Here is a 26,331-nt window from a genome sequence, read left to right on the forward strand (position 1 = left end):
AGATCAAGAAATGAATGTTGTTTCACTATTTAAGATTCATCGGCCTGCTGACGGGCTTACGTTTTTGTAGCCCGTCTGAAAATCACACAGCCCCGGGACGTTGGGCCTTGCGAGCCCCCTGGCCCATAACATTACATGTCCGATCTGACCTGTTCTGATCCTGAATTGCAATGAACCAACATATAAGGGATTCTCCAGCCTGTGACTACGTGCTATATGTTCTGTTAGACACGTAAACATAATCAAAAGGATCTGTAACAATGCAATACTATACTACTCACATAAGTGTGTTGCACCATTCCTGTCGGATCCAATACTATTGAAAGCACAGCATTGTGCTTTAATCTCAATGTGTCTGCAAATCCAGTGTCGACCTGTGTCTTGCTTACAAACGATTATCTTGCTATCTTCATCATGTTTGTCAGTCGGTGGGCGGGGCTACAGAAGCAGGCGTGCACATTTATCTGTAGAGGCGGAGTTTCACCCTTCTAATACATCATTGATTTAAGAGCCTCGTTTCTGGGCCTTGTGTCTACAAAAGCTTCTCTTTAACAAACAAGGAAGTTTTCAGCTCCGAAACATACAGGAGATTCTCATAACATTTCTAAATTGTTGTTTTTTTGCAAGCATTCCCCGAATTGGCGCTAGTTTAAAAGCAAAATTAATTAAACAACCTAATTAAAATTGAATAGCATAATTAAAAAAGAGCTCAACTTCCATAGGAATTCATTGAAAATGTTCGCTCTACTCTGCACCATTATGAATGCCTGTGGCTCTGAGTGCATTTTACTTTCATGGTTTAGCAATTTAATAGCCCCCGCCGGGGACACCGGCATTAGCGGTGTTGTCACGATCGATTAATCGGCGGGAAAATTTCCTCAGCCCAAGTATCGGCAGCAGCAAGTCCCATACTTGCTCTGCATTAGCATCAGCAATAACCAACAGAAACAGCAATAACAGCAGCAGCAGCGTCACAGTTTCCACCAGGACCAAATATATCAACATTGCCATAGCCATTAACATGGCAAACACCCAGAGTTATCATTAAATAAACCTGTTAATTAGTTAACAGGTTATATACAGTGAAAAATTGCACATGGTCTAAAATTGAATTTTACTGTAAAATACTACTACATTTTATGATGAAACACAGTAAAAGGACATTCCCAGAAGCTTTTCTGCATCCTGTTTACTACCCATATCTAAATTGAGATCAAATACAAAAATGTAATTCACCTTGGTTATGGCAAAGATTCAATACTGCAATTCAATTCCCCAACACAGATGCTCAACAATAGTCAGACTGTATGAGAATGAGCCAATATGTGGAGCTGTGGGAGCTGAATACTCCAAGTATCCAAGCAAATGATTGCTCAATTTTCAAAATGTGGCATCCATCGTTCATAACACAAGAAACAACACTAGAGACTTGAATTTGCATTCATACGGTGAGAAAAGAAAGCATTAAAATTCCACATTAATTTCCCAGTATGTGTAAAGTAATTGTGCTGACACTCTAAATGTACTGCTTGTGTCTCAATTGTCTCATTGATTCTCTGTGCTTCTGTTCCCTGTAGGAGTTTGAAAATACGGAGGGGGAGGAGGGCCAGGCTAACCTTTCCTCTTTAGCCTCCCCCAGCTCTCAGAACGACCCCGAGGTTTATATCCTGCCTCTCACGGAGGTTTCACTACCTGTGTCCAAACAGCCCAACAAGTCATGTAAGAATCGTGTCGTTTTGTTCATTATTTACCCAACACAAAAGGAGATGTTTTGAAGAATGTATTTTTTTCATGGAATGAGTGCTGATCATGTGATTCAACATGTCGGCAACTACGAGAAGGCCCAAGTTGACATTTTTAATGGAAAACATAATTTAGATTACTTAATGCCTAAAGGCTGCGATATACTCACAGAAAAGTCCATTTTCATTCTTCACTCAAGGGGTAGAAAGAAGTTTGAAATCGCTGAGCATTAATATAGTGTTAGTAAACATCCCGACGTCTCTTGCGCTGCTGAGAGCAACATTAGTTGTACATGTACCGCATGCTTTCCTCTAAAAAAAAAACTAAACAATGACAGTGGTGAGAAAACTGCAGTTGAGAAAGCATCTGGTCACCTGATCATTGATCACCTGATTGTTTAGTTTGTTTTTAAGAGGAAAGCATGCGGTACATGTACAACTAATGTTGCTCTCAGCAGCGCAAGCGACGTCGGGATGTTTACTAACACTATATTAATGCTCAGGGATTTCAAACTTCTTTCTAGGACACATTACTTGGACACATTACTATTTGATCAAAAATACAGAAAAAATATAATATTGATATATTATTACAATTTAAAATAATTGGTTTTCAATTTATTATACTTTAAATTATCATTTATTTCTGTGAAGCAAAGCTGTATTTTCAGCATCATTCCTCCAGTCTTCAGTGTCACATGATCCTTCAGAAATCATTCTCATATTCTGATTTATTATTGATATTATGATTTATTATGAGTGTTGGAAACAGTTCTGCTGCCTAATATATTTGATGAATAAAAGGTGCAAAAGAACTGCATTTATTCAAAATAAAAACAGATTTTCAAATAATATAAATCTCCTTTATTATCAATTTTAATCAATTTAACACATCCTTGCTGAATAAAATTATTGATTTATTAAAAAAAAAAAAAAAAAAGACTGACCCCATATGACTGACCAGTAGTGTATATTGTTGTTACAAAAGATTTCTATTTTTAAAACATTTGCTTCTTTTTTTTTACTTTTTATTCATCAAAGTATTATAAAAAAGTATTACAGGTTATGAAAAATATTTAAAATATTAGAAAAAATATAATAGCAGAACTGTTTCCAACTTTGAAAATGAATCATCATATGAGAATGATTTCTGAAGGATCATGATCACTGAAGGCTGGAGGAATGATCCTGAAAATACAGTTTTACCATCACAGAAATAAATGATCATTTAAAGTATAATAAATTGAAAACCAACTATTTTAAATTGTAATAATATATCACAATATTATTTTTTTTCTGTATTGTTGATCAACTAAATGATGGCTTGATGAGCAGAAAAAACTTCTTTCAAAAACATTACAAATAGTAAACTTTTGGCCTATACTGTGTGTGTATGTATGTGTTTGTATGTGTATGTGTATATATATATGTGTGTATATATATATATATATATATATATATATATATATATATATATATATATATATATATATATATATATAATTGGCATGTTTGTGTGCTGCTGTGCCTGTCTTTGTGTGTGTTGTAAGCAGTGATGCCAGTAATCCGACTATTTTTCCCAGTAACGAGTAATCTAACGCGTTACTATTTCCAAGCCAGTAATCAGATTAAAGTAATTTATCCAAGTCACTTTGAGTTACTATTTTAGTCATTTTCCTTAGTAAAAAATAAAACGTATATTTTTGCTTTCTTTTTGCTGTTTGGGGACAGTATTTTTTTCAGGAAATATTTTTTTAATTTCAACTTAAAATGTCAGAAGATACATTGTTGACGTTACTGTTAAAAATGCACTTCCAGTAAAGTGAGTGTTGGCAAAAACGGTTGTCATTTCTGTGTTGAGGCAGCAGGGGTGTTGTCGGCAACTGATGAATTCTAATAAAGTAACATGTAATCTTACTTAGTTACTTTTAAAATAAAGTAATCTTTTAAGTAACTAAGTTACTTTTTAAAGGAGTAATCAGTAATCAGTTTACTTTTTCAAAGTAACTGTGGCAACACTGGTTATAAGCAGAGTATATACGCGCTTTGCACCCCGTCTATAGGTGCATATTACTAACGCACCCTTTGAATAACACAAAAAATACTGCACTATAGACTTTAGACCTTTTCTTTTTTGGTCAGTGGTGCAATCATTTTCACTTGCCTCCAAATAGCAATGCTCCAACAATGCACCTGAACACAGCTTGTTTTCAGAGACCAGCACGCCCATGGGTGCACAGATGGGCGCAAATGCATTTGCTAATAACAGCGTAGTGCTGGACATGAAAATGATAACTGCGTCGAGCTGAAACTAGCAAAAAAACACTCTACGCCGGGTGTATGATAGGGCTCTGTGTGTGTCATTGTCATCTCAGTGTATTTACACATTGCAGGCAGACTGCTGGTTGAATGTCTTTTTTATAAACAATACTGGAAGTGAAGTGGCACACTGCACTGATATTTGTCCCTCACATTCCTAATGGCCTTGTGACAGGAAGAGAAAAGAACAGGACCTCTCTCTGTGCCCATTGTGAACGGATGGTTCCGGAAAAAGAGCAGTGGCCTTGTTTATGTTCTCACAGTGCAGAGAGGGGTGGAGAGTGAATCGTCTCTGGAAGCAGAACACACATCTGTCAGTTGCATAATGCACCGTGAGACCGACCCAGAGGACTTCTGGCATGATGGATGCATGTGAACTGGACTACAGAAGGGAAAGGAAGCTATTAATGCATGGAGCACCAGAAAGTACAGATGGAAATGAAGATGTTTTTACCAACAATATGAAACAGATGTGTCCTAAACCCAAATGGCTGTAGATTTTCATCTCTTTAGAAGAGATAAATGGATTTGTTGGTGGTGCTCGCTCATATTTTGGGTTAAAGAAATTCTTTATATACTTTCATTCAGCAAAGATGTGTTAAATTAATCAAAAAGTGACATTTATAATGTTACAAAAGATTTCAATATTAAATAAATGACTTTCTTTTGAACTTCAAAGAATTAAAACATCTATCACTCAAATATATTAAGATAGATATAACTGTTGTCAACATTGATTATGAGAAATGCTTCTTGAGCATCAAATCATCACATTATAATGATTTCTGAAGGATAATGTGACACTAAGGATGCTGAAAAATCAGCTTTGCATCACAGGAATAAATTACATTTTAAAAGATATTCAAATTATTTTTGTTATACAGTTATAATAATTTGTAATATTTCACAATGGTCACATTGATCAAATAAATGCAGCCTTGGCGAACATAAGAGAGACATTTAGGGGGAAAAAATGTTGTTAACACTTTAGTTTAGGGTTTAATTCTCACTATTAACTAGTTGCTTTTTGCATGCCTATTACTAGGATATTGGCTGTTTATTTGTATTTATAAAGCACATATTAATGCCTTATTCTGCATTCATATTCTACATCCCTAAATCCTGCCCCGTACCTTAACAACTACCTTACTAACTATTAATAAACAGTAATTATGAGTTTATCGAGGCAAAAGTCGTGGCTAATAGTTAATAGTGAGAATTGGACCCTAATCTAAGTGTGACCACACATTTTTTGGGGGACATACTCTACTTATTTGTAATCCATGATCCAAAAGCAAATCTTATTTAAACCTCAATTTTTTGCAGTCTCAACCTGAACAGTTACAGTAGATAATTTGTGACAAAATGTGTATTCAACATAACTGAAAGTGCCAAATATTGTCTGTGGCCAAATAGTCATATTTACTAACTCTATGCCATGTGACATTTACTATGACAATAAGTTAACAAGTCCATCCTCTTTTTACAAACCAATGCGATACTCTGCTACCGATGTAGATACACCAGGCATAGATACACTGTTGAACAAACGGATCTGATTTCAATATTTGCAAAATGACTACCATTCCCAAAGATCAGATTTGAAAAACAAGACTTAATGGGGTATTTTCTACCTAAATTGTCTCCTAGAAACAGCAAACTAATGCAAAAAACCTTTGTAATTGCATAGTGACACCCTGGCAACCACTCACAATGCCTTGCTATAATGACAACATTCACATTTTCTTCAGGAATGATAAACATCTACTGAGTGTATTACATATAATTTTGCATCAAGTCAAACCCAATAGCTCAGTGGCTGATTATTGTGGGTGAATCCGAGTCAGGTTTTCTCCCTATGACTCACACACTCTGCCTGTAGAGCATGAGGGGAGGGTGGGGGAGACAGCGGGGATGCTGGAATGAAAGCAGAGATTGGACAAAAGAGTTTTAGGAGCCAGCCAATAGCCTCTAAGTTGTTCGTCGCCGGTGGTTACGGCCATGTGATTGGTCCAGGTGTTGCAGAGCGAGAGGGTAGCACCGAGTCCCTCGTGATATTGAGAAGGGCTCGGTCATGGTTGGACCGCTCCCATTCCGTCCTCCCCCTCTTCCTCCTCTTCATCCTTGTGCATGTTGTTTCAATGTAAAGAGCCGGAAATGAACACGACTGAATGTAATGAAGTAAAACCCCCACACTTGTGCCTGTTTTATTTTTTTTCTAAACTACATTTCCAGGTTTTCACTGACTATGATATAAGCCTCAATCTAAAAAAAGGTCAAGCATGGAGAATCTGAGATAAAGGGTGTCATAGTTATGTCCATAAAGACTGCCTTTATTAATGGAGTGGACAGTGTAATTCAATGTAGCTTATAGAAAGACTGAGGGTTTCTCAACTCTGGCCCTGTTATTTAGGGTTGGAGCTAAACTCTGCAGGACAGTGGACCTCGAGGGACAGTTAAGAAACCCTGGTTTAAGGGAAACATTTCTATCACTTATTTTCCCTGGGAATTTAACCCAACATGCTCTTCCAATTGTTGAGCCAGTATGGGAACTAGTATTGTATCTGTATATATCACAATATAGTTAAAGTCGGCTTGAAATAGAAATTGTGACTCTTTCTTTCCAACACATGGTCCACTTCTCAAACCTTAAACAAAAACTTCATTTTGTTTTTTTGTGAATTGATTAGATTGTTGTCATTTGCGAATCGTTGCAATTTGCACGTTAATATTTAATATAATAAAGACACTTTTCTTTTTAATAATGATGTGCTCAGATAAATCATTCAGAATGAACACTGCAGTATTACATAAAAAAATGATTCATTAATTTAGATTTTATGGCGGCTTCAAGTTGACGAAGTAATGACTGGAATAATAATCCATTCAATTATAATTTGACAAGTGGTTTTATTCATATCAGAGACCTATTCTTTATGAAACAATAAAGTTTACTCTGTTTTTCTCCTAGTTCACTGGCCACTTACTTTGATGTATTTTGGGAAAAGTGGATGAAATAATGCGATGTAAATCCGAAAGATCCTCTGAATTGTGGCGCAAACTTATGGCGCATTATATCAACTAACATGATCATTATAAAGGTGTTTAAACGACACCACACATTCACTTCCACATATTTGACAATCGGATTATAGCATACAATTTATGATATCGTAAACAAGGTTGTGAATATTTTGAATAAAAAGGGAAAAACTAAATAAACGTGATTCATATCTGTCTGTGTGGCTGCATTCGCCAAGGAAATAAAACGTTCTAAAATAAGTCACCTCAAAAAATTCACGCTGGGGGTTAGTGTATACATTGCATTCAGAAAGTTTTCACAGCATATCACTTATTCCACACTTTTGTAATGTTACAGCCTTCCAAAATTGATTAAATTAATAATTTCATCCCTCCATTCTACAAACAATTCCCAATAATGACAACATGAGAGACATTTTTTGAAATCTTTGGACATTTATTGAAAATAAAAAAAATAAAAAATTACATGTACATAAGTATTTACAGCCTTTGCCATTCTCACACTCTAAATTTAGCTCAGGTGCATCCTGTTTCCACTGATCATCCTTGATGTTGTAAATTACCTTGAGTGTGGTAAATTTACCTGGTAAATACATTTGACTGGAAGGTTCACACACACATGTCTATATCCCTATTATATATCTAAGGTCTCACAGTTAACAGTGCACAAACCAAGCCATGAATTCCAAGGAATTTCTCTGCAGGATTGTACCGAGGCGCAGATCTGGGGAAGGGTACAGAAAAATGTTCTGCAGCAATGAAGGTCCCAATGAGCACAGTGGCCTCCATCAACCATAGATTAAAGAAGTTTGGGACCACCAGGACACGTCCTACAGCTGACCGCCCGGCCAAACTGAGCAATCGCTAGAGAAGGGCCTCACTCTGACAGAGATCCAGCGTTTCTCTGTGGAGAAAGGAGAACCTTCCCGAAGAACATCCATCTTTGCCTGTATGGTAGAGTGGCCATACATAAGTCACTCCTCAGTAAAAGGCTGCCTGGAGTTTGCCAAAAGGCACCTAAAGGACTCCCAGACCACTAGAAATAAAATTCTCTGGTCTGATGAAACAAAGATTGAACTCTTTGGCCTGAATGGCAAGCGTCATGTTTAGAGGAAACCAGGCACTGCTCATCACCTGGCCAAATAACGTCCCTACAATGAAGCATGGTGGTGGCAGCATCATGCTGTGGGGATGTTTTTCAGCGGCAGATACCAGTCAGGATCAAGGGAAAGATTAATGCAGCAATGTACAGAGACATCCTTTATGAAAACCTGCTCCAGACTGCTCAGGACCTCAGACTGGGGTGAAGGTTCCTCTTCCGATAGGCCAAAGACCCTAAGCACACAGCCAAGATAACAAAAGAGTGGCTACAGGACAACTCCGTACATGTCCTTGAGTGGGGGGAAAAAACATTCCATTTGCACAAAAATTATCCTAAACAGTGTATCTGTAATGGCTAACATTTCTAACTTTGATTTGATATAAAGCCTACTGTCATTCAGCTCTTTTGATCTATCATGATGGTGCTATACCAGAATCAACACCATTATACATAAATCGTCAAAATAAATGCATATTTTTTCTTCCCTTCACGGAAAACAATTCATCTTAGCACCTTTGAAATCCCTTCATTCAGTTTGTAATTTTACTCGTTCTGAAATCCTTTGTCGACATATTAAGTAGAATTTCCCTTCTAGCCCATGTCATAGGCCAGGCTGGGTCTTCTCATGCAACTGCACTGGGTTTTAATGCACTTTTAACATGGCCCAGGGCTGCAGTGGGAATGCCAGGAGTGGGACGGGAATGCACAACTCACAGATTCCACAGAAATCATATAAAAGGCCAGTTCAAGTCTGCTGAAGAAAAGAGAGATAGTTGTGTGTTAGGAATGGGGGGTGGGGGTGGGGGGGTCGTCGCAGTGACAATCCTAGCTCAGAGCAGCAGAGAATGGGCCTTGTGTCTGGGCTGGTACTGGGGTACCAGGCGCTGCTGCTCTGCGGACAAAAGCCACAATGTAAGTGTGGTGGGGAGTGTGAGGGGCTGGAATGAGAAGCTTCTGGAACGCTGCAGAGGAGGAGAACAGTTTAGTGGATTAATACAGGGATGGGTCTGTGAGACGCACACTGTGAGACCTGCTCGTAGCACAAGAGGAGGTGTGTGGGGGGCTCGTGTTAATGACAGAGGTCTTTCTACTGCTCACAGTGCTTTATTTGTTTACAATTGCCCCCATAGTCTTGCTGAGATGGACAGAAGGAAGGGGGCAGAGGAACGAGGGTTATTATGTGCTTATGGCATTGCTTGCGTGAGCAGATGCATTTGGCATGTGCGGAGCTGCGCGGCAGACACACGTCTAGCTCCTGGTGGGGCTGAGGGACACTTGGCACTTTAAACACTGATCTCAGCTAGATCCGCTAGTTTTACCACAGCTTCAAGTTGAGTTGGCTCCAGCTGCGAGTTCCAACCGGGTGCATTATGGGAATGTTGTGGAACGCCATATCTCAGCGCGAGGAGACGAGCTCCGTCTCTGGGAAGGAAGAAAGTCAGCGCTGCTTTCTCAGCTGCCCGAGGGCTTGGAGGGTTAAACCCCTGGAGCTTGGACTGAGACATGGAGAACCGGAGATCACCGGCAACTCCATTCCACAGCATCGTCGGAGCTTCATCCTACGGTTTCCTGCCAGACAAAGAGAGCTGCTCTTCGGCGCTGTATCTAATCTGCTGAATTGTGATGGTTCAAGGTATTTGGAACCAGAGTGTCTGACGTTTTTTGTGTCAATTTTCACAGATTTTGCATCTAGATGTTTGTAGGTACAGTAGTCTGAGCAGATACACATTGTTCTTGTGGTTGTGCCATTGTTTGGGAACATTCAAACTGCTCATTGCGTCCATTTTTCAATGTCTCTGCCTATCTCTGAATGTACATTTTCTCTCTCTCTTTCCCTCAGTTCAGCACCTGAAGTCTACAGATCTCGGACGCCACAGCCTCCTCTACATAAAAGAAATGGGACATGGCTGGTTTGGCAAGGTAAGACCTTTTATAACCCAAGCCATACTATAGGGTGTACCTTAGAAATCAGCCGAAAATCTAATGGAGTTGATATTAAACACAGTACAGTGTAGTCTGGTCGTGAACTCATGAGCTTCCGTTAAACGAACAGTTTGAGATAAATGGCACACAAGTGTTCACTCTTTGTAAATCTGTGCTGCCAGTTTCACAGGTGGCAGGTGTGAGTCATTTCCTCAGTGTTAATGTGTGGTTTGGGCCTGCTTTCAGGTTTTGCTGGGGGAGGTGAATGCTGGACTCAGCTCCACACAGGTGGTGGTTAAGGAGCTGAAGGCCAGTGCCAGTGTACAGGAGCAGATGCAGTTCCTGGAAGAGGTCCAACCTTACCGGTAAACACCTTTCCTCTTATCTCTCCTACTTATTTTACTTACCTCCTCTTCTGATTGTATCTAACGTTATATGCTAAAATATATGCTATATTTATGACATTTGTGTCTACATCTCTTGTTGGCACAAACTGAATCTACATTATTAACTAAACAGTTTCTCATGTGAGCAATATTTTGATGTTTGAATGTATTTTGAACCCTTAAAGGGTGCTCCAGCATCCAGCCCTTCTGCAGTGTCTGTCCCAGTGTTCAGAAGTCACGCCCTACCTGCTGGTTATGGAGCACTGTCCCCTGGTAAGCCACCGAAAACCAGCCACTTCCCTCACTGGACTTGAGTTGGTCAGCCTACCCTTTAGAATCTATACTGTCAGTCAGCAGCCTTTCGAGATGAAGTGGCATATTATATCAAATATAATATGATGTATTGAAGTAGCATCCCCTTTATTTTGCAAGTATTGTTTTGAGAGCAAGAAGCTGCAAAAAAGCAACTGCATGCATGCGCAGTGCATTTGACCCTTTGGTAAGCCACACCTTAAAAATGTTACTGACCAATCCAAGCTTATCAACTCTAGCCATATTAGCAGACTTTTGTTCTTTTCTCATATGTCTATGGAGAATCTGTGTGTTTGGATAACTTTTTCTTTTTTTAAACAAGGAACACAGAGAGAACATATAACATTTTTCAAATCTTAATGTGAATCTTGATATGGTCATGCTGTGTATTAAACCCTCATTTCCCTTGCTGCAGCTGTAATATTTTTTAACTTTCCTAAAATGTCATTTATCTATGTAGTTGTACTATAGGTAATAGTAAATAAAGAGTTCACGGTACTATAACATTAGGAACAGTTCCGATCACCATCAAATGAGGCTTTTCTCTTTTTATTTGATTATGGTAGGTGTTTGTCTTGTTTCTAATTTCACAGTCTTGGCAGTTTTAATAATTTTACAGCATCATTAAACAATTTAAGAAAAACACAATTGCTTTGTTTCATCCCAACACCACTTTATGAGCACATTTTACTGAAAAACGTACAGTGATATTTCTATAAAGCTGGTCTAAGCATCCAAGGGGGACAGAGCTTAGCACACGGATGATTAAACAGCTTAATGCTCCCTCTTCTGGTCATATTAGAAATTGTGCATTTGTACAGTAACAAATTGACAGAGTAATGGTACCAGAATTACAGTAGGTAGTGAACGGCATGATAACACACATTAGCATTCATGCATTGTTTTTATTAATGATATTTACTTTATACAGGGTGATGTTAAAGGATATCTACGTAGCTGTCGGGCCACCGACTCAGTGACCCCTGACCCTTTGATCCTCCAGCGGATGGCATGCGAGATTGCTTCTGGTCTGCTGTACCTTCACAAACACAATTACATTCACAGGTCAGGATCCACTAGCCTTTGGCCTTTTCCCTACATATTGGTCCTTTTAGTTATTTTTCACCATGCCGCTCACTGGACGTCCAGCTCTGGTGTCTCCTGGCAACAATATCCTGGTGCTGCTTGAGTACATGTCACAGACTCCAGCATCAGTGATTTTGTTGCTGGGGGAAAACCCCTTGCTCAACAAAACCATCAATTATTTGTAAGAATTGATTGAAGAAAATGTTAGATGACACTGCAGACTTCCTTTGTTACTGTGTCATGAAAGTTTGCCAATGACAGGAACTAAAAATGCTGCAAACATTGCTCCACTCTGTCCTGTTCTCAGTGACCTGGCCCTCAGGAACTGCCTGTTGACCTCAGAGCTGGCAGTGAAAATTGGAGACTATGGCCTCAGCCACAGTAAGTACAAGGTGAGTCTGTGACGGCTTTTAGGATTGCAGTCATGCTAATCCTATTATTTTGACTTTGTCTCAGTGTTTCTTTATATTCAATATCCGTTCATCCTTTCCCCCTGGTAGGATGACTATTATGTAACAGCAGATCAAATATGGGTTCCTTTACGCTGGATTGCCCCTGAACTTATTGATGAAGTCCACGGCAATCTCTTAGTTGTGGACCAAACCAAAGCCAGCAATGTCTGGTGAGAAATCATTTAGAAAAAAACACTATGACAGAGGTTTTCAATTTTAAGGTCACAGAATATTACATGTTGTATGCACTAAATCTGTAATCTGAGTGCAAAGTTGAACTCAGCAAAACAATCAGGATGCTGCAAATGCAGAACTTTGCCTTTGCACCTTTTTATTTGGATACTTATTTTGGGGTAATATTTCGCTTATCCAAAAGGTGATAAGCATCCTTTGAATGATAATACTGGTCTTTGACAAACTTTAGCATGACACACAAGCTCAGCCCCTCTCAAAACGGTAAAGTTCTGCAGATAATTTGTGGACTGCAATATCCTGAAGTACATTTCTGTGCGGGTTCTCAAGAATTTGGAATAAAAAAAAAAAAGCTGCAGTTGGCCAAAAAAGAAAACCTCTGCCCCGTGACATACTGACATATGTGTGCAATTTTAAATCCAGAATTTAAGACATATGATATACTTTAAACTAATTGCCTCACTGATTAACAAACTCTTCACTATGTGATTAACCCTGCAGGTCACTGGGTGTGACAATATGGGAGTTGTTTGAACTGGGGAACCAGCCTTACAGGCACTATTCTGATAGGCAGGTTTTAACATATGCTGTAAAGGAACAGCAGCTCAAACTGCCAAAGCCCCTGCTGAAAGTGCCTCTGTGTGAACGCTGGTGAGTCGATTCACAAGTCACAATCATTGTTATGAACAGCCAATCCCCTTTAGTTTACCATTCATGACTCCCCTGACCCCCATCACTACATTCAAACCAATCAATGTTCCCCTTCAGAGACACACCCACAAAATCAATCTTATTTTAAATATGAATCAATCAATAATGTAATCAATAATGTAAAGCAATGAATATTTCCAACCACAGGCGCTTCCACAAGTCATTGCCATTTTCTCTGGCAATACCAACAAATCAAGACTGCTCAGATCCACGGTGGCCAATCATTAATTCTCCCCTTCTATAAGCCTATCAATCATACATTTATCCAGTCCTGGAAGCACACATCATTCATTTTACCCTGACACACTCCAATCATTGTCCATTTATTCAAGCAAAGTAATGTATATACCACTATACAACTATACCACTCAATCCCCTACTGGATGCTATTCAATAAATGACCATACTTTAAGGCTTCAAGGCTACCATTACGCTAACCTGCCCATGTGTCAAATCATCACTTAGTGAGTTTCTGGCTATTGTCCATACTGTACTAGCATCCATTTTAAGCATCCATAAAACAATTAGATAATGGAGGACAAAAACAGTACCACGTATACATCTTTAGGTTCCAAGAAAATAGGCAAATGTTGATATCTGTGTTTTAAGGTTTTGGAACTTAAATATACAATTAAAAATAGATTTGGTATGCTATTTGTGTCAACAATTTTAGTTTAATCCTTTACAACCAACCATTCTGTTTCTGCTAGATATTAGTTAAGGGTCTAAACAATTAGCTTTTCTGTCATGTGTGTGAGCAGGTATGAGGTAATGCAGTTCTGTTGGCTGCAGTCTGAGCAGAGACCTGTCGTGGAGGAAGTCCATCTACTGCTAAGTTATCTGTGTGCTAAGGGTACCACTGAGGCTGAAGAAGACTTTGAGCAGCGCTGGAACTCTCTCAGGCCAAGTCTGGGCTCCAACAGCTCTCACAGGACACCTGCACCTGAAGTAGCTTCTTCAACTTCCTCTTCATTTCCTCTACTTGAACACTTCTCTATGGCAGACAGCTTCCAGTCTGAGAATGGGGACGATATATTGACAGTAACTGAGACCAGCCATGGGCTCAACTTTGAGTATAAATGGGAGCAGGCACAAGCCGAGCAGCCCTACTGCTCCTCTTCAGCTAGTGGACCATTGGGAAAGAATAATCCCCATTACCAGGATGTGTATTATCCACTCAGCAACTCCAAAGGTACCTGCAAGGGAGAGAGTCTCCCTCTCGGGGTCTCTCCATCCTACTATGGGTCAGACCATCCAGGGGTGGTTCCAGTGCTGAGTGCACACAGCCCCTCAGTAAGTAGTGAGTACTACATCCGCATTGAGGAACCAGTTGAGTGCAACATTAACTTAGAAGAAACCAATCTTGATTACAGCCCGAGAGTTGAAGCCAGCAACAGCAGCATGTATTCTACGGACAGAAGGAGCCCCGTTGGGTCTCAGCCAAACAGCTACTGGTCAGCAGCTAAAGAATCCATCAGTAATGATTATGATTCAGATAGTAGCCTAAACATGGAGCCACTCCAAAGAAGAGTTCCAAACTTGGTAGAGACTAGCCAGTCAGAATCATATTTCTCTTCTAATGACAGGCAAAATTTACAGTGTGAAGAGTCACCTCAAGCAGAGCCAGATGTTCATTTGATAAGAGGGTATAGTTCAGACTCTAATCAGCAGAGAAGAGGGTCGGGAAGTCTCTGCCATAGACTGGAGGCGGTAGAGGAGAGCCCACTTGGCATTTCAGTCTCTCTTAGTAGTCCCAGCTTGGCTTATTGTGATCCATACCTTGAGTCTAACCAGAGAACTGCAGAAAGAAGTATGGCCAATGAGGCCTATTATGACATGATGGGCCCCATGCAAAAGAGTGTTCCCAGACCCCACTACATGAGTATTGATATTGATGCTGGTGATGGCCTTCTTTTGGGGATGGGGAGTGCCAATCCAGAAGATGATGATGATCTGTTTTCTCAGAACATGTTGACTAACTGGAACTCCAACCACTCAGCAAACAACAACAGTTTAAGTGATCGTACACAAGCTGTGGGTTTTCGAGATGCATATCTTGATTTACGTCATCCAACACCCTCTTCTCATGTCGAGAGTTTGAAAACAAGAGCTTTGGAAACAAGCAACAGTTGTACATATAATTGCATTGATTCTCTCAAAGTCCACTCGTACATGGAAGCCACAGATAGTACACCCACCACTAGCAACCTTCACACTGACTCAGAGGGTGGTGAGTACCTACATTTATGCCCTGAAGGTACTCAGGATGTTGAATCATCTTCCAAATGTCATTCTGTCACAGAAAGTCAACATATTAATACACGGCAGAAGAACATTGCTCATAAACATATCAAAAACAATACATCAGACTTCCATGTAGGAGGTTACAGCAGAACAAATCCATCAACTCTTCCAAAAGATATTGTAGTGACTACAGAAAACATGTTACTCGAGACAAGGATATCCCCTGCACAAAATATGAAACTTGAGACTGGTGGTTCTGCTGGAGTGTTTGTAAAAATGGTGTCATGCCCTAAGGATCTGCCTAAGAGTGTCTCAGAGTGTAACCATTTGACAGACAGCGGGATGGTGCCCAACTACTCCAGTATCAGTCTGGTGGAAATTAATGACTGCACTGATATCCCCTCTGGAGTTCTTACAGATTATCCCTTGGACTATGCAGAGGTGGGCAATATTGAACTGACTCATAGACCGTTACAGCGGGAGACTGGGTCCAGACACTGTGAGGACATAATTAATCTTGCCTCTAGCAGCAGTCCATGTGAGGCCTTCAGCCCCGATAGTTATCACACATCCATTCAGCCGAAGTCCCTAGACAGTGGCTATGACACAGAGAACAATGAATCCCCAGAGTTTATCCTGAAAGACCTTGATGGGAATCCAACCCTTAGCACCAGTGTAGAATCAGATGAGTGTGACATGGTGCTCCAGATGGACCTAGATGAAGATGTCAATGTAATGCTCCTGCATCCACCCAGCAGTCATACACCACTGATCAGCCTTGGTGAGAGGAATCAGTACAGAGACTCTGCTTATTTTTCTGACTATGACGTGGAGAACGACAAGAGCCCCAGTGAAGGGGGTAGCAACTTTTTCAATCGCCAAGATGAGGAAGATATCTTTGAGCTCAAAGCGGAAAATGAGGGCTCAGAAAAGACAGTTAGGAAAGAAGGACATAGCATGGAGTGTGAGCATGGAAATAACATCTCTGTGACAAAGGACAACAATTTTGCCCTTAATGCTCATAAAATGTGTCTTAAAAAGACAAATCCAAATTCATCACCTACACTGGTTCCGATGATTTCCATGCTTTCTCCCTTTCCTCCAGAGATGGGGGGATGCTTGACAAAGGAGGCAACTCCAGATGATGGTATTGGGCTGGAATCTGATCACTCTGGAGAGGAACCAAACACTGAATGCTACTCTTCCACAGTGTCTGAAGGTTCTTCCTCGACACAGGAGGCATCGGGTGTGGAGGAGCCGTCTAACGGAGATTTCAGAGATTTTTCCTCAGCAGAGTCACTAGGTTCAGATTGTATCATAGTAGACTTCAGTGGGGAGATAATCCAAACAGAGGAGCAAGAGGCCTGTAACAAAGGGGACAATCCAGAGCTTCCAAGGGAAGGACACAATGAGGAAAAGGAAGATGAGGATTCAGTGGAAAAATGTGGCATAGGTCAAGCCTTTTCACAATCAAAGCGTGATGATTCCTTGGAGAGCGTTCTACCAGCCTTGCCAGAAGACCTTGATGTCCCAGCTCCACTGGGGAACGGAGAAGATGGAGATGAGGAGGATTCTGAGGATAGTGATGAGTCCGATGAAGAACTTCGTAGCTACAACATACAGGAGCAGAGTGATGAAAGTGATGACGAGTTCCCCGTGGTGCCTGTCATTGTGAGCGACCGTAGCAGTGTGCGGCATCTACGCAGCCTCCTCAAAATGCCCTCCATACTTACGCAGTCCTTCTGCGATGAACTGGAGAGCAAGAAAAAAGCGGTGTCATTCTTTGATGATGTCACTGTGTTTCTGTTCGACCAGGTTTGTAGAATTATTACTTAATAGTTACTTTCTTTTCCGAAAAATACATTGCTTTGTCCAATGCTAATATGACTCAACGTTTGTGTGTTGCTGTGTATTGATGCAGGAGAGCCCCACAGGTGAGCTTGGGGACTACAGTTTTCCTGTGGAGGTAGAACCTAACGGCCAGGCTTCAGAAGTGGAGCTTCCACAACCCCAAGATAGGGTCACTGCCCCTGAGGAGTCACCAGGAAGGAATTTCTCAGAAGAAAGTGGGTGTTCTTCTACCTTGATAAAATTTTTGCATAGGTATTACCTTTCGTTCAGTGATATTTCACAAGCCTCTCGCCCTAAACAGGTGGTGCGTTTGAGTGGCAAGATGATTTTCCGTTGATGCCAAGTCCTTCATCATCTGAACCTGGCTCTGATGAAATTACAACTCCACCCAACTCTCCCGTCAAGTCTCCAGATGAAAAACCAGCACCGCTTTCCCGATTTAGCGTCTCTCGTTTCTCCATTACGCATGTGTCAGACTCTGATGTGGACTCCATGGGAGGTCAGTCCAGCTCTGTACTTCTTCACATAAACACATTATTGATATAATTTAGGAATGGTTGACACTGGAAGTTAACTAGCTCTCTCATTTCGTCACACAGGTAACAGTGAGAATGGAGCCCAGGAGTAAAGGGGTCATTAACACATTCATTTGAAGAGGTGTTTAGAACCTGTATGGTTTTATTTGGTCTGATCAGACTGTGGGTTCTCCTGTATCGCTATCTTTTTTGTTGTTTTAAACGTGCTGGACGAAAGGGTCCTGTCAACCTGATATGCTGTTTGGACACAGTGCCTCATATTGTAGTGGATTAGCCAGCCCCTTCCAAGTGTTCCTAGACAGATGGTGGTTAAGTGACAGTCTGTTGAGAACAACAGTTATAAGAACAGAAAAAGAGATCTGTATAGCAGAACATATTTATTATCTATGTATTAAAACATGATGTATTAAGATTATAACTTATTTGCACAATTCAGTATCAGTATCATGCTGAAAACATCCTTTTTCCACACATAACTTGTAGGAAACAATAGATACAAGGCTGCTCTCCTCATTTGCTTGTTATGCCATATCGTCAATAAGTGATTTGTTAGGGTCTGAAATATGTCATTGTGCTTTTACATGTTCAGATTGACCAAATGAGCCGCATAAAATAGAGTGCAAGATGTTCTGCCCCCATAAAAGAAAGACCCCTAATTATTATTGAGGGTGAAAAACTATATACTGAGCCTGCTGCTACAAGCTGCTCAAGTGATATTTTCTATATTTGACCACTTTTAACTAAACTTTAGCTCAGGGGTGTTAAGGATATGGTACAAAAGTATTAACAATATAAACTATCATACTGTCTGCTGTTTTGCTTTTCGACAAACAATTTTCACAAAACTCTACATGCACTTTTATTATATGAACTAAGACATCTTTTGTGCATCTCGTTCTTTATAATCAAGTACATCCAAATTAAGATCTTATTTATATTTTATTAAAGTGCAGTTGAATCATCAGGCTAGTTCTTCTCTGGTTAGCGCTTCTCTTTAGATCCCTAGATTTTTATTTAAATATCGAGATTATTTTACATTTCAGCTCTAAGAATGACGAGCTGGCGAGCGCGCAATAAACCAGCGATTTTCTTCAACTAGTATGGTAGCGTTCATATAGGACAGCTTGCATATGGGTCATTCCTGTTATGCAGCCGTTTGAAAACTATGTTTGCTTCTATAAAGGGTGTTCAGACTGTCAGAAATATCAGGCACTTAAACCCTTTAAAACAAATCTCACGTGCTACATTCTAATTCAAAAAGTTCAAACTTTGGCATATCACAGTCCATCACAAGATACATTACTTAGTCATAATGCCTTGTCTGCAGATTTTGAATGCTAAAATGAGCGTAAGATTTGACTGTCACGGATTATAATTGTCAGACGATTTTAATTTCAGTCTGTTCTTCACATAAAGCTACTCTATGACTTCTGAGGAATTAAATAAGCTACATTTATGATACATTTATGGTGCTTTTACCATACTTTAAGCTGTAGACATTTATTTGTGAGAAAAAGTAAATGACATTTTTTTTGTTGCATTTTTACCAGGTTTGAGTTGAATATAAAATGCCCAGTATAAGAGGAATGACCCTGATGGCGGTTAGTTTTTAGGTGCTTGTCAGGATCAGAAATTTAGGAAGTCTGTCTTGGGCACGAATAACATTTGCTTTGAATCCAAGGAACTGATTTCAGGACTGAGCGAAAAAACTGTGGGTTATCGAAAGCTTGGTACTTAAAGACACTTAACCAAGTTAAAGGAAGAGTGACCATATCGTCTGTGAGCAAAATCTGTTACAAACAATAATGGCAGCTCCTGCAGATCTGATCCTCTGTCTGTGATTAAGCCTCATCTCAAAAGTGTTATTTTTGTTAAATCCAATAACAGATAGATGTTCAAAACTATATTGCAAAACGATTCAGATGGTCCAGACGGCATGTGGACCTCATGTGTTTCTACAAGTTTCTCTCAGTATATTGTCCCTATATGATCTGAGACGTTACCGAGAAAAGTCCGGACCCGTTTTACACGATGACCTGTTTAAATGTAACGTACAGCTGTACCTGTCATGCTCTGCCTTGAATCACTGGAGCCCATACACATTTGTGCCAATGCTGTAAGTCACAATCACTGCACTGTACCCTCGCTTTCTCGCTGTATGCCTTTCAAGAGTTTTATACTGTGCTAAACCTTGCGGCAGTAGGTACTTTTTCTCATTCAGAGCATCAGTGCTTCATTCGGGTGTTTATGGTTGCCAAAGAGAGGTGAAATGAAAGTGAACTGAGTGTTGAATGTAGCGTCGAGGGGAGAAGTCTGTCGTTACTGCCTCATAGCTGTCAAACCGTACGTCCTCACGACTCATGCCTACTGTACTATTCTAAAAAAATAAATAAACCAAACTATAGTTTCTCCTTGTGCCTGTGAGTTATTAAAGACTCTTCATGCATGAGCTCAATGTGGGCTCCAAAAGTCTGAGACTTACTACATATATTGATCATTTGAAATTATAATTATTATGAATAATGAAGTTTTCGTGAAACCTGATGATCATGGTTTCCTTAGTAGCTTGAGCTTCAGTTGAAGAAAAGAAATGATTTCCACATTTCCAATGAGATCTCAGTCATTTGGACCCCATTGCAATTTGTATAAAATATGAAAGTGTGGTAACATTTGCTTTTTTTATTTTATTTCAGAAAATACAAGAATGAGCACATACATTTGCAGTTCTCCATAAATAGGAATCAACAGAAAAGCCAAAACAAAAACATTATAAAATGGGTTTTTAAAGCTGACTAGACACAATCTCTCCGTAGAAGATTCCCACAATGTTCCCACCTTCCTCCAACAATCCAGAGTAAACGCCTTATTGTAAAACATGCAATTCATATTAGTATCTAATCTACCTGATTTTATTATTGTTCTCCTGTAACATGAAGTCATTTCGACAAATCAAAGGCTGTATATATACAATGGCTTTTTCAGTTCCTCAAGCAGAAATGAACCAAAAGATATTTACAGAACCTGCTATTTAATATTCTCACTATTATGCAGCAAGTCTATTTTTGATATTTAATAAGCAGTATTGCTCAGTAGGTGGAAAAGCAAAAGCAACAGGTGAAGACAAATAAACCCCCTTAAATCTATAACAGTCATTGAAATTTCTAAGAAACAAAGTACAGTAAAAGCAAATAACAGTAAAAAAAAAAAAAATCAAATGGAACATTAAAATATCACATAAAAGCAAATCCCTTTTACTTACACCAGTGGAATTACAGATATTCAGAACCGCATTAAGCACAAAAACAGCAGGAAAAGGCACAGTTCCTGTGTCGGTGCTGCTTGCATGAGAAATTGCACTATATATTGCATCTAATACACTGTACAGATCTCTGCATAGACAGAGAATTCACAGAGGCGTCACTAAAACATTAGCAGAGCATGGTGGTCTGTGTAATATTAATATCAAGGCCCCCTGCGAGGAGGTTTCATCAGCTTTCTGAAATGAGCGGTATGTGCCACAAAAAACTTTTTAGGACTGACAGAAAAAGAAAGGCTTCTATATAGAACTGCATTTACAGAAATAATAATATTATCTAGGAATTGCTCACTTTTCTTACATTTTCACATTCATTCAAGTAAAAGGTCTCATATTTAAACAGTCGGGCATACACTTTTCCTCCCCAAAAGCACATTCAGTTTGTTAACATGAAGAAAACCCTTTAGAAATACGTGAATTGGTGGTTACAAATACCAATAGTTATGCAGCTACGGAGTTAAGATCATTACTCTAATCCTCCATGCCCTTTGGGCAAACGCATGAGCTCTGCCTCCGCGTGCTGTTGCAACGACACAGACTGAACAGAAGAGGGCGGTATAGCGCACAGGCCACAGCATGGCCCCTCTAGTAGTAGAGAGGAGCGGCTCGGTCGTCCATGATGCTTGGCCTGAAGTAGACCTCCAGGGCCCGATCACTAGATAGAGAGGGGGTGGAGAACAAACACGGTCAGTACGCCCACAACACGGCCCGCACTAGTGACCCACTGAACTCTACGACACAACAAAAACATCTCACTGCACTTTGATTTGGGATACAGAAAGAAAAGTACTGCTGAAAGGCATACGGTGATTCATTTGACATACACTTATGATCTGGAGAGGAGTCTATGAAGGGTGTTTGGAGCAGGCATGCAAATGGAACAAGACATTGTTACTTCTGTCAGCATTGATAGAGGCATGCAAGAGTTAGATTCAGGGTTACCTCCAGCGCCAACACCATTTCCTGGCAACCTATGACCTCTCTGGCTGGTACGAACTACAGCTCACACACACACACACACAAAAAAAAAGCCAAGGACCAACCAGAGAGGCAGGTGGCGGCATGAGACGAAACAGTTGTGAAGCCCTACTGCCCGTTTAAGCCGAATGGGAGTCGAAAAAACAAACCAAAACAAAAGGATAAAAGAAAAGGCATGATTGGTTTGGCTGAGCAGCGATGGAGGCAGGTGACTTACGGAGGTCCTGCAACACTCAGAACCGGGACAATTCAGGACCCAAACTGGAAGGTAAAGAGAGTCCAGGGGTTTGTACCTGAGATCTCAGCTCAGACCGAGCCTATGCATGGCTACATTTCCACCGCATTCACATGACTTGTTAGTGTTGCGTACGATGGCCTGTGTACTGTAGGTTACTCGCTCTGTGACATGGCACGTTTAGACTGGTCATGGATGACGTCGCGCTCTTATGTCCGGAGATGAGTAAATAACGCACTTCTAGAAATGACATGGGTTCGAAAGATAGTGCAAAATGAAAGGTCTGCCCAGGAGGTCAGATTAGTAAAAGAGGTGTGTATGGAGAAAAAACAAAACACAAAGAACTCTTGAAGAGCACATTTAAAATACCACATCCCTTCAGTTCTACAAAGAAAAGGCATGCTTCGAAAACGGACACCCACATCTCAAACAGATCAGATCTTAGGTAGAAGAAAAAAGGCGAGCAGGCAAGCACAGCTACAGAAAAACACGGACAGGTCACGTATTCATACAGACGCCACATCATGATGCACAAACACACAAACATAGATTACAACGGTGTGCTCTTCAGGTTCGGGAAACGTTGAGTCGGTCTCAAAGGAGAGCAACGTAACCTCAGGGATTTGATTTGTGGACCAACTTGTCTTGTTGGTACTGCATGTGGGTGCAAGTGAGAAAGCCAGACATTTAATAATAATTTCAGGGTGCAAGATTAATAGCCCAAAATCGTCCATGCCATGTATATTTTGTTAACTTTATAAATAAAATATGAATAAATAACATCAAATAAAGGTCTTTCCTGCTTAGCTGTTTTTTCCATTCAATGCAGAGAATTGTAAAATTCAAGATGACAAAATTAAAAATCATCAAAAGCTCATTTGAACAAATGTTTTATTAATATATAGATATTTATTTATTCTTTTTGTAAAAAGTCACCATACATTCAAGGTCAATGTTCACTATTTTCCTCCTCAGCATGCATATTGTGATTGTTACACTGATTTCTTGTGCATTTTTCCTAGTTTGTATATTTTCCAAGAAAACAAAACCAAAAAAAAAAAGGAACAAAAGAACATCAACACAGCGAGGACTACACCACAGCTCCAGAGGATCTGTCAATCAGCATCCTAAAACTGCACGGAAACATACTACGGTGGGGATGTTTTAAAGACATGGGCTGTTGGCACTTCAATATGGGCTCAGAATAGGCTAAAATTAATATGTTCACAACATACGATACATAAATGTGTACCCTAATTGATATTCATAGGATAAAATGAATATAAGTTCACAAAGGCGTCATTCTGAAAGGTTTATACATCAGAATATAGTGCTGCAGGCATGACGTTACTTTATAGGCCAACCGGCAGCTAGCGTCGCACAAGTTCCCTCGACAACAACCCAGAAAACAAGCTCTGTGATCAACAAAAGTTTATAATAATTACATGTTTTGTCCATCAAGATAATCATCACAGATGAAGCCTAAGTGCAGTCGCTAGAAGTAAAAAGCTAAAGGTATGCTATGAACGAAACTACACCACGGTCCCGGGACTTCAACGTCACAAAAACTGAAAAGTTGTCGGAAGCTTAGCTAAAAAATCATTTCGAGTTAGAATTATTTATAAGAGCACAATTATAAGCACAACGAGACCGTAAAAGCTCGTTAGAAGTAAAAGTTTACCTGTTCGGCTGATGGCGTTTAATGTTCCCACAGCCTCTGTAGTCCCATTTAGCCACTTTTCACTAACAGCTTAAAAACACACCAAGAAAATGGATCCGGAAGTGCTAAAATGCTAACTCGCTTCCGCGTTTTGGCCTATAAACTGATGTCATACCTGCACTATTATCCAACGCATTAAAATCGAACTCTCATGCGATTAGCTTAAAGGGTTAATTCACCCAAAAATGAAATTGATGTCATTATTATTGACTCACCCTAATGTCGTTCCACACCCGTAAGACCTCCGTTCATCTTCAGAACACAGTTTAAGATATTTTAGATTTAGTCTAAGAGCGTATCTATCTAAGTGTATGCACACTGTACTGTCCATGTCCAGAAAGGGAATAAAAACATCATCAAAGTAGTCCATATGAGACATCAGTTAGTTCATTAGAATCTCTTGAAGCATCGAAAATACATTTTGGTCCAAAAATAACAAAACCTACGACTTTATTCAGCATTGTCTTCTCTCCCGCGTTTGTTTTCAATCCTCAAATAAAGATTCGAACGGTTATGAATCGGTGCATTGATTCATGATTCATTTTTGGGTGAACTAACCCTTTAAGTGGATGTAGAAAAGAATAAATTACAAATAAACACCCTTTCGATTACCATTTTACCCAAAAACAAAAAAAAAGGATATTGTGGTAAACATTGTTTTGAGTAAAATCCTTTCAAAAAACATCCCCACACTAATCTGAATACTTTGTGAATTAGGTCACACATTTGTGAATCATACTGTCAAAATATTCATTATAATACTATTCTGATCCCATACTTTAAGTTGTCTGAGGCAGGATAATGGGGTATTTTTTGGGGGGTGGGGGGTAAAGGTTTCTGCTCAGAGCACTTTTCTTTCATGCATGTAGGGTGAGCGGACGCGTGCCGGTCTGGGCGATCGGCACAGTCCCACCCGAGTATTTTGAAGCTCATGCGACCTTCACTCTAGTTTCGTAGGTCCACTCTCATTTGGCACTTGTTTTATGAGGGGAAAATGTGATTTTCCTTCCAATCGTTCCAATTTCGTCGGCGAATCAGAGGAAAATCTAAGCTGCTGTTAGTTTGCGGCACAAAGCGACACAGCCTCTGGACCAGAGGAGCACCAGGTAATACATGAGGGGTTCACAAAACGCAAATGCTCTTCAAAAAACACACACAGAGAGAGTACACTCTGCACAACTAAACCACAGAAAAAAAAAAAAAAAACATTCCCCATTAGGCATGAGGCTCCCATCACATCTGCTTAGAAAAAAAAAAACACTCAGCAAGAGCTTCGGAATGAGGAGAGCTGCTCCAAAAGACTAAAAATTGCTTTTGGCACTTTTACATGAGGATGTCATTTTTAAAAAAACAACCACATAGCAAAACTTGTGCTCATGCATGAAAGACAGGAAGTGGTAAGCAGTCTCTTTGGAGTCCACAGCGATGTCAGAGCGGCGTCACTACAGGCGAATCAGAGTCCGTAAAGCAGCGAGGCGAGCAGTTGGACTGCGTTCCGGCCGTTCTTCTCAGAGTTCCCCCCCGACCCACCACACGCGACCACCACTATCGCCCCGGCAAGACGCAGGGAGGAAGAGAGGACAGAAAGGAGGGATGAGACTGGCCCCTTCCATTGGAGGAGGAGTGTGTGGAGGCAGAGCTTAAGGGGGGGAGGGGCTAATGGGAAGTAGGGGCGTGGCCCCTGTGCTATCCGGATCTGTGTCTGATAGTCTGTGTTCACACTGTCGAAATCAATTTGCCATCGGAACTGTGGAACAAAGAGAGAAGGAAGCTTGCCAGGTCGGACACATTCAGAGAGAAATGAAGAAAAGACAAGACAGCCACAAATGGGCGGGAGAGAAGACTTGTAGAGAGGGCTTATTCCTCAACCTAAGGGGCTTTAACATCAAACTACACTGCAAACTTCAGTTAGGAAATGTATCGTGGGGCACTTGACAAAGGGATTCAAATTGGTAAAAGGTCAGGCCAAGTTTTAATCACAAAGCTATCTTTATGTCGCCAAGAAAATAACACAATTTAAACGCTCAACTTTTTTTGGTCAAATCGTGTTGACAGTAATGCTCTTACATCTGAAATTTATGAGGCAGGGCATTGCGCTGGAATAAATGTTCTAGTTTACACCAGGGGTGTCCAACCCTGTTCCTGGAGGGCTACCGTCCTGCAGATTACAGTTCTAACCCTTCA

General features: G+C 40.2%; 2 protein-coding genes across 9 annotated transcripts in view; one reads left to right on the forward strand and one right to left on the reverse strand.

The window, feature by feature from the left end:
* The window catches only part of aatka (apoptosis-associated tyrosine kinase a), a 68,515-nt gene extending 48,208 nt beyond the window's left edge, over window positions 1-20,307 (forward strand). For 2 of the 3 annotated variants that reach the window (XM_067423439.1, XM_067423448.1), the window contains exons 3-14: window positions 1,578-1,719; window positions 10,046-10,125; window positions 10,375-10,493; window positions 10,700-10,787; window positions 11,758-11,891; window positions 12,220-12,304; window positions 12,413-12,534; window positions 13,058-13,207; window positions 14,029-17,326; window positions 17,433-17,577; window positions 17,664-17,861; window positions 17,962-20,307. In XM_067423439.1, the coding sequence (XP_067279540.1) occupies window positions 1,578-1,719; window positions 10,046-10,125; window positions 10,375-10,493; window positions 10,700-10,787; window positions 11,758-11,891; window positions 12,220-12,304; window positions 12,413-12,534; window positions 13,058-13,207; window positions 14,029-17,326; window positions 17,433-17,577; window positions 17,664-17,861; window positions 17,962-17,990 (4,590 nt within the window). In that variant the 3' untranslated portion in view covers window positions 17,991-20,307. Of the gene's footprint in view, window positions 1-1,577; window positions 1,720-9,260; window positions 9,839-10,045; window positions 10,126-10,374; window positions 10,494-10,699; window positions 10,788-11,757; window positions 11,892-12,219; window positions 12,305-12,412; window positions 12,535-13,057; window positions 13,208-14,028; window positions 17,327-17,432; window positions 17,578-17,663; window positions 17,862-17,961 lie in introns of those variants that run through there. The other variant, XM_067423459.1, reaches the window with a different exon arrangement.
* A 255-nt stretch (window positions 20,308-20,562) lies between these two features.
* baiap2a (BAR/IMD domain containing adaptor protein 2a) overlaps window positions 20,563-26,331 on the reverse strand; it is a 157,862-nt gene continuing 152,093 nt past the window's right edge. For 2 of the 6 annotated variants that reach the window (XM_067423587.1, XM_067423559.1), the window contains one exon: window positions 20,563-21,869. In XM_067423587.1, the coding sequence (XP_067279688.1) occupies window positions 21,867-21,869 (3 nt within the window). In that variant the 3' untranslated portion in view covers window positions 20,563-21,866. Of the gene's footprint in view, window positions 25,895-26,331 lie in introns of all 6 variants that reach the window. The other 4 variants (XR_010898950.1, XM_067423579.1, XM_067423572.1 and 1 more) reach the window with 4 other exon arrangements.

Source organism: Pseudorasbora parva, chromosome 2 (assembly GCF_024679245.1).
Source record: "Pseudorasbora parva isolate DD20220531a chromosome 2, ASM2467924v1, whole genome shotgun sequence".
In the NCBI taxonomy this organism is placed as follows: domain Eukaryota; kingdom Metazoa; phylum Chordata; class Actinopteri; order Cypriniformes; family Gobionidae; genus Pseudorasbora; species Pseudorasbora parva.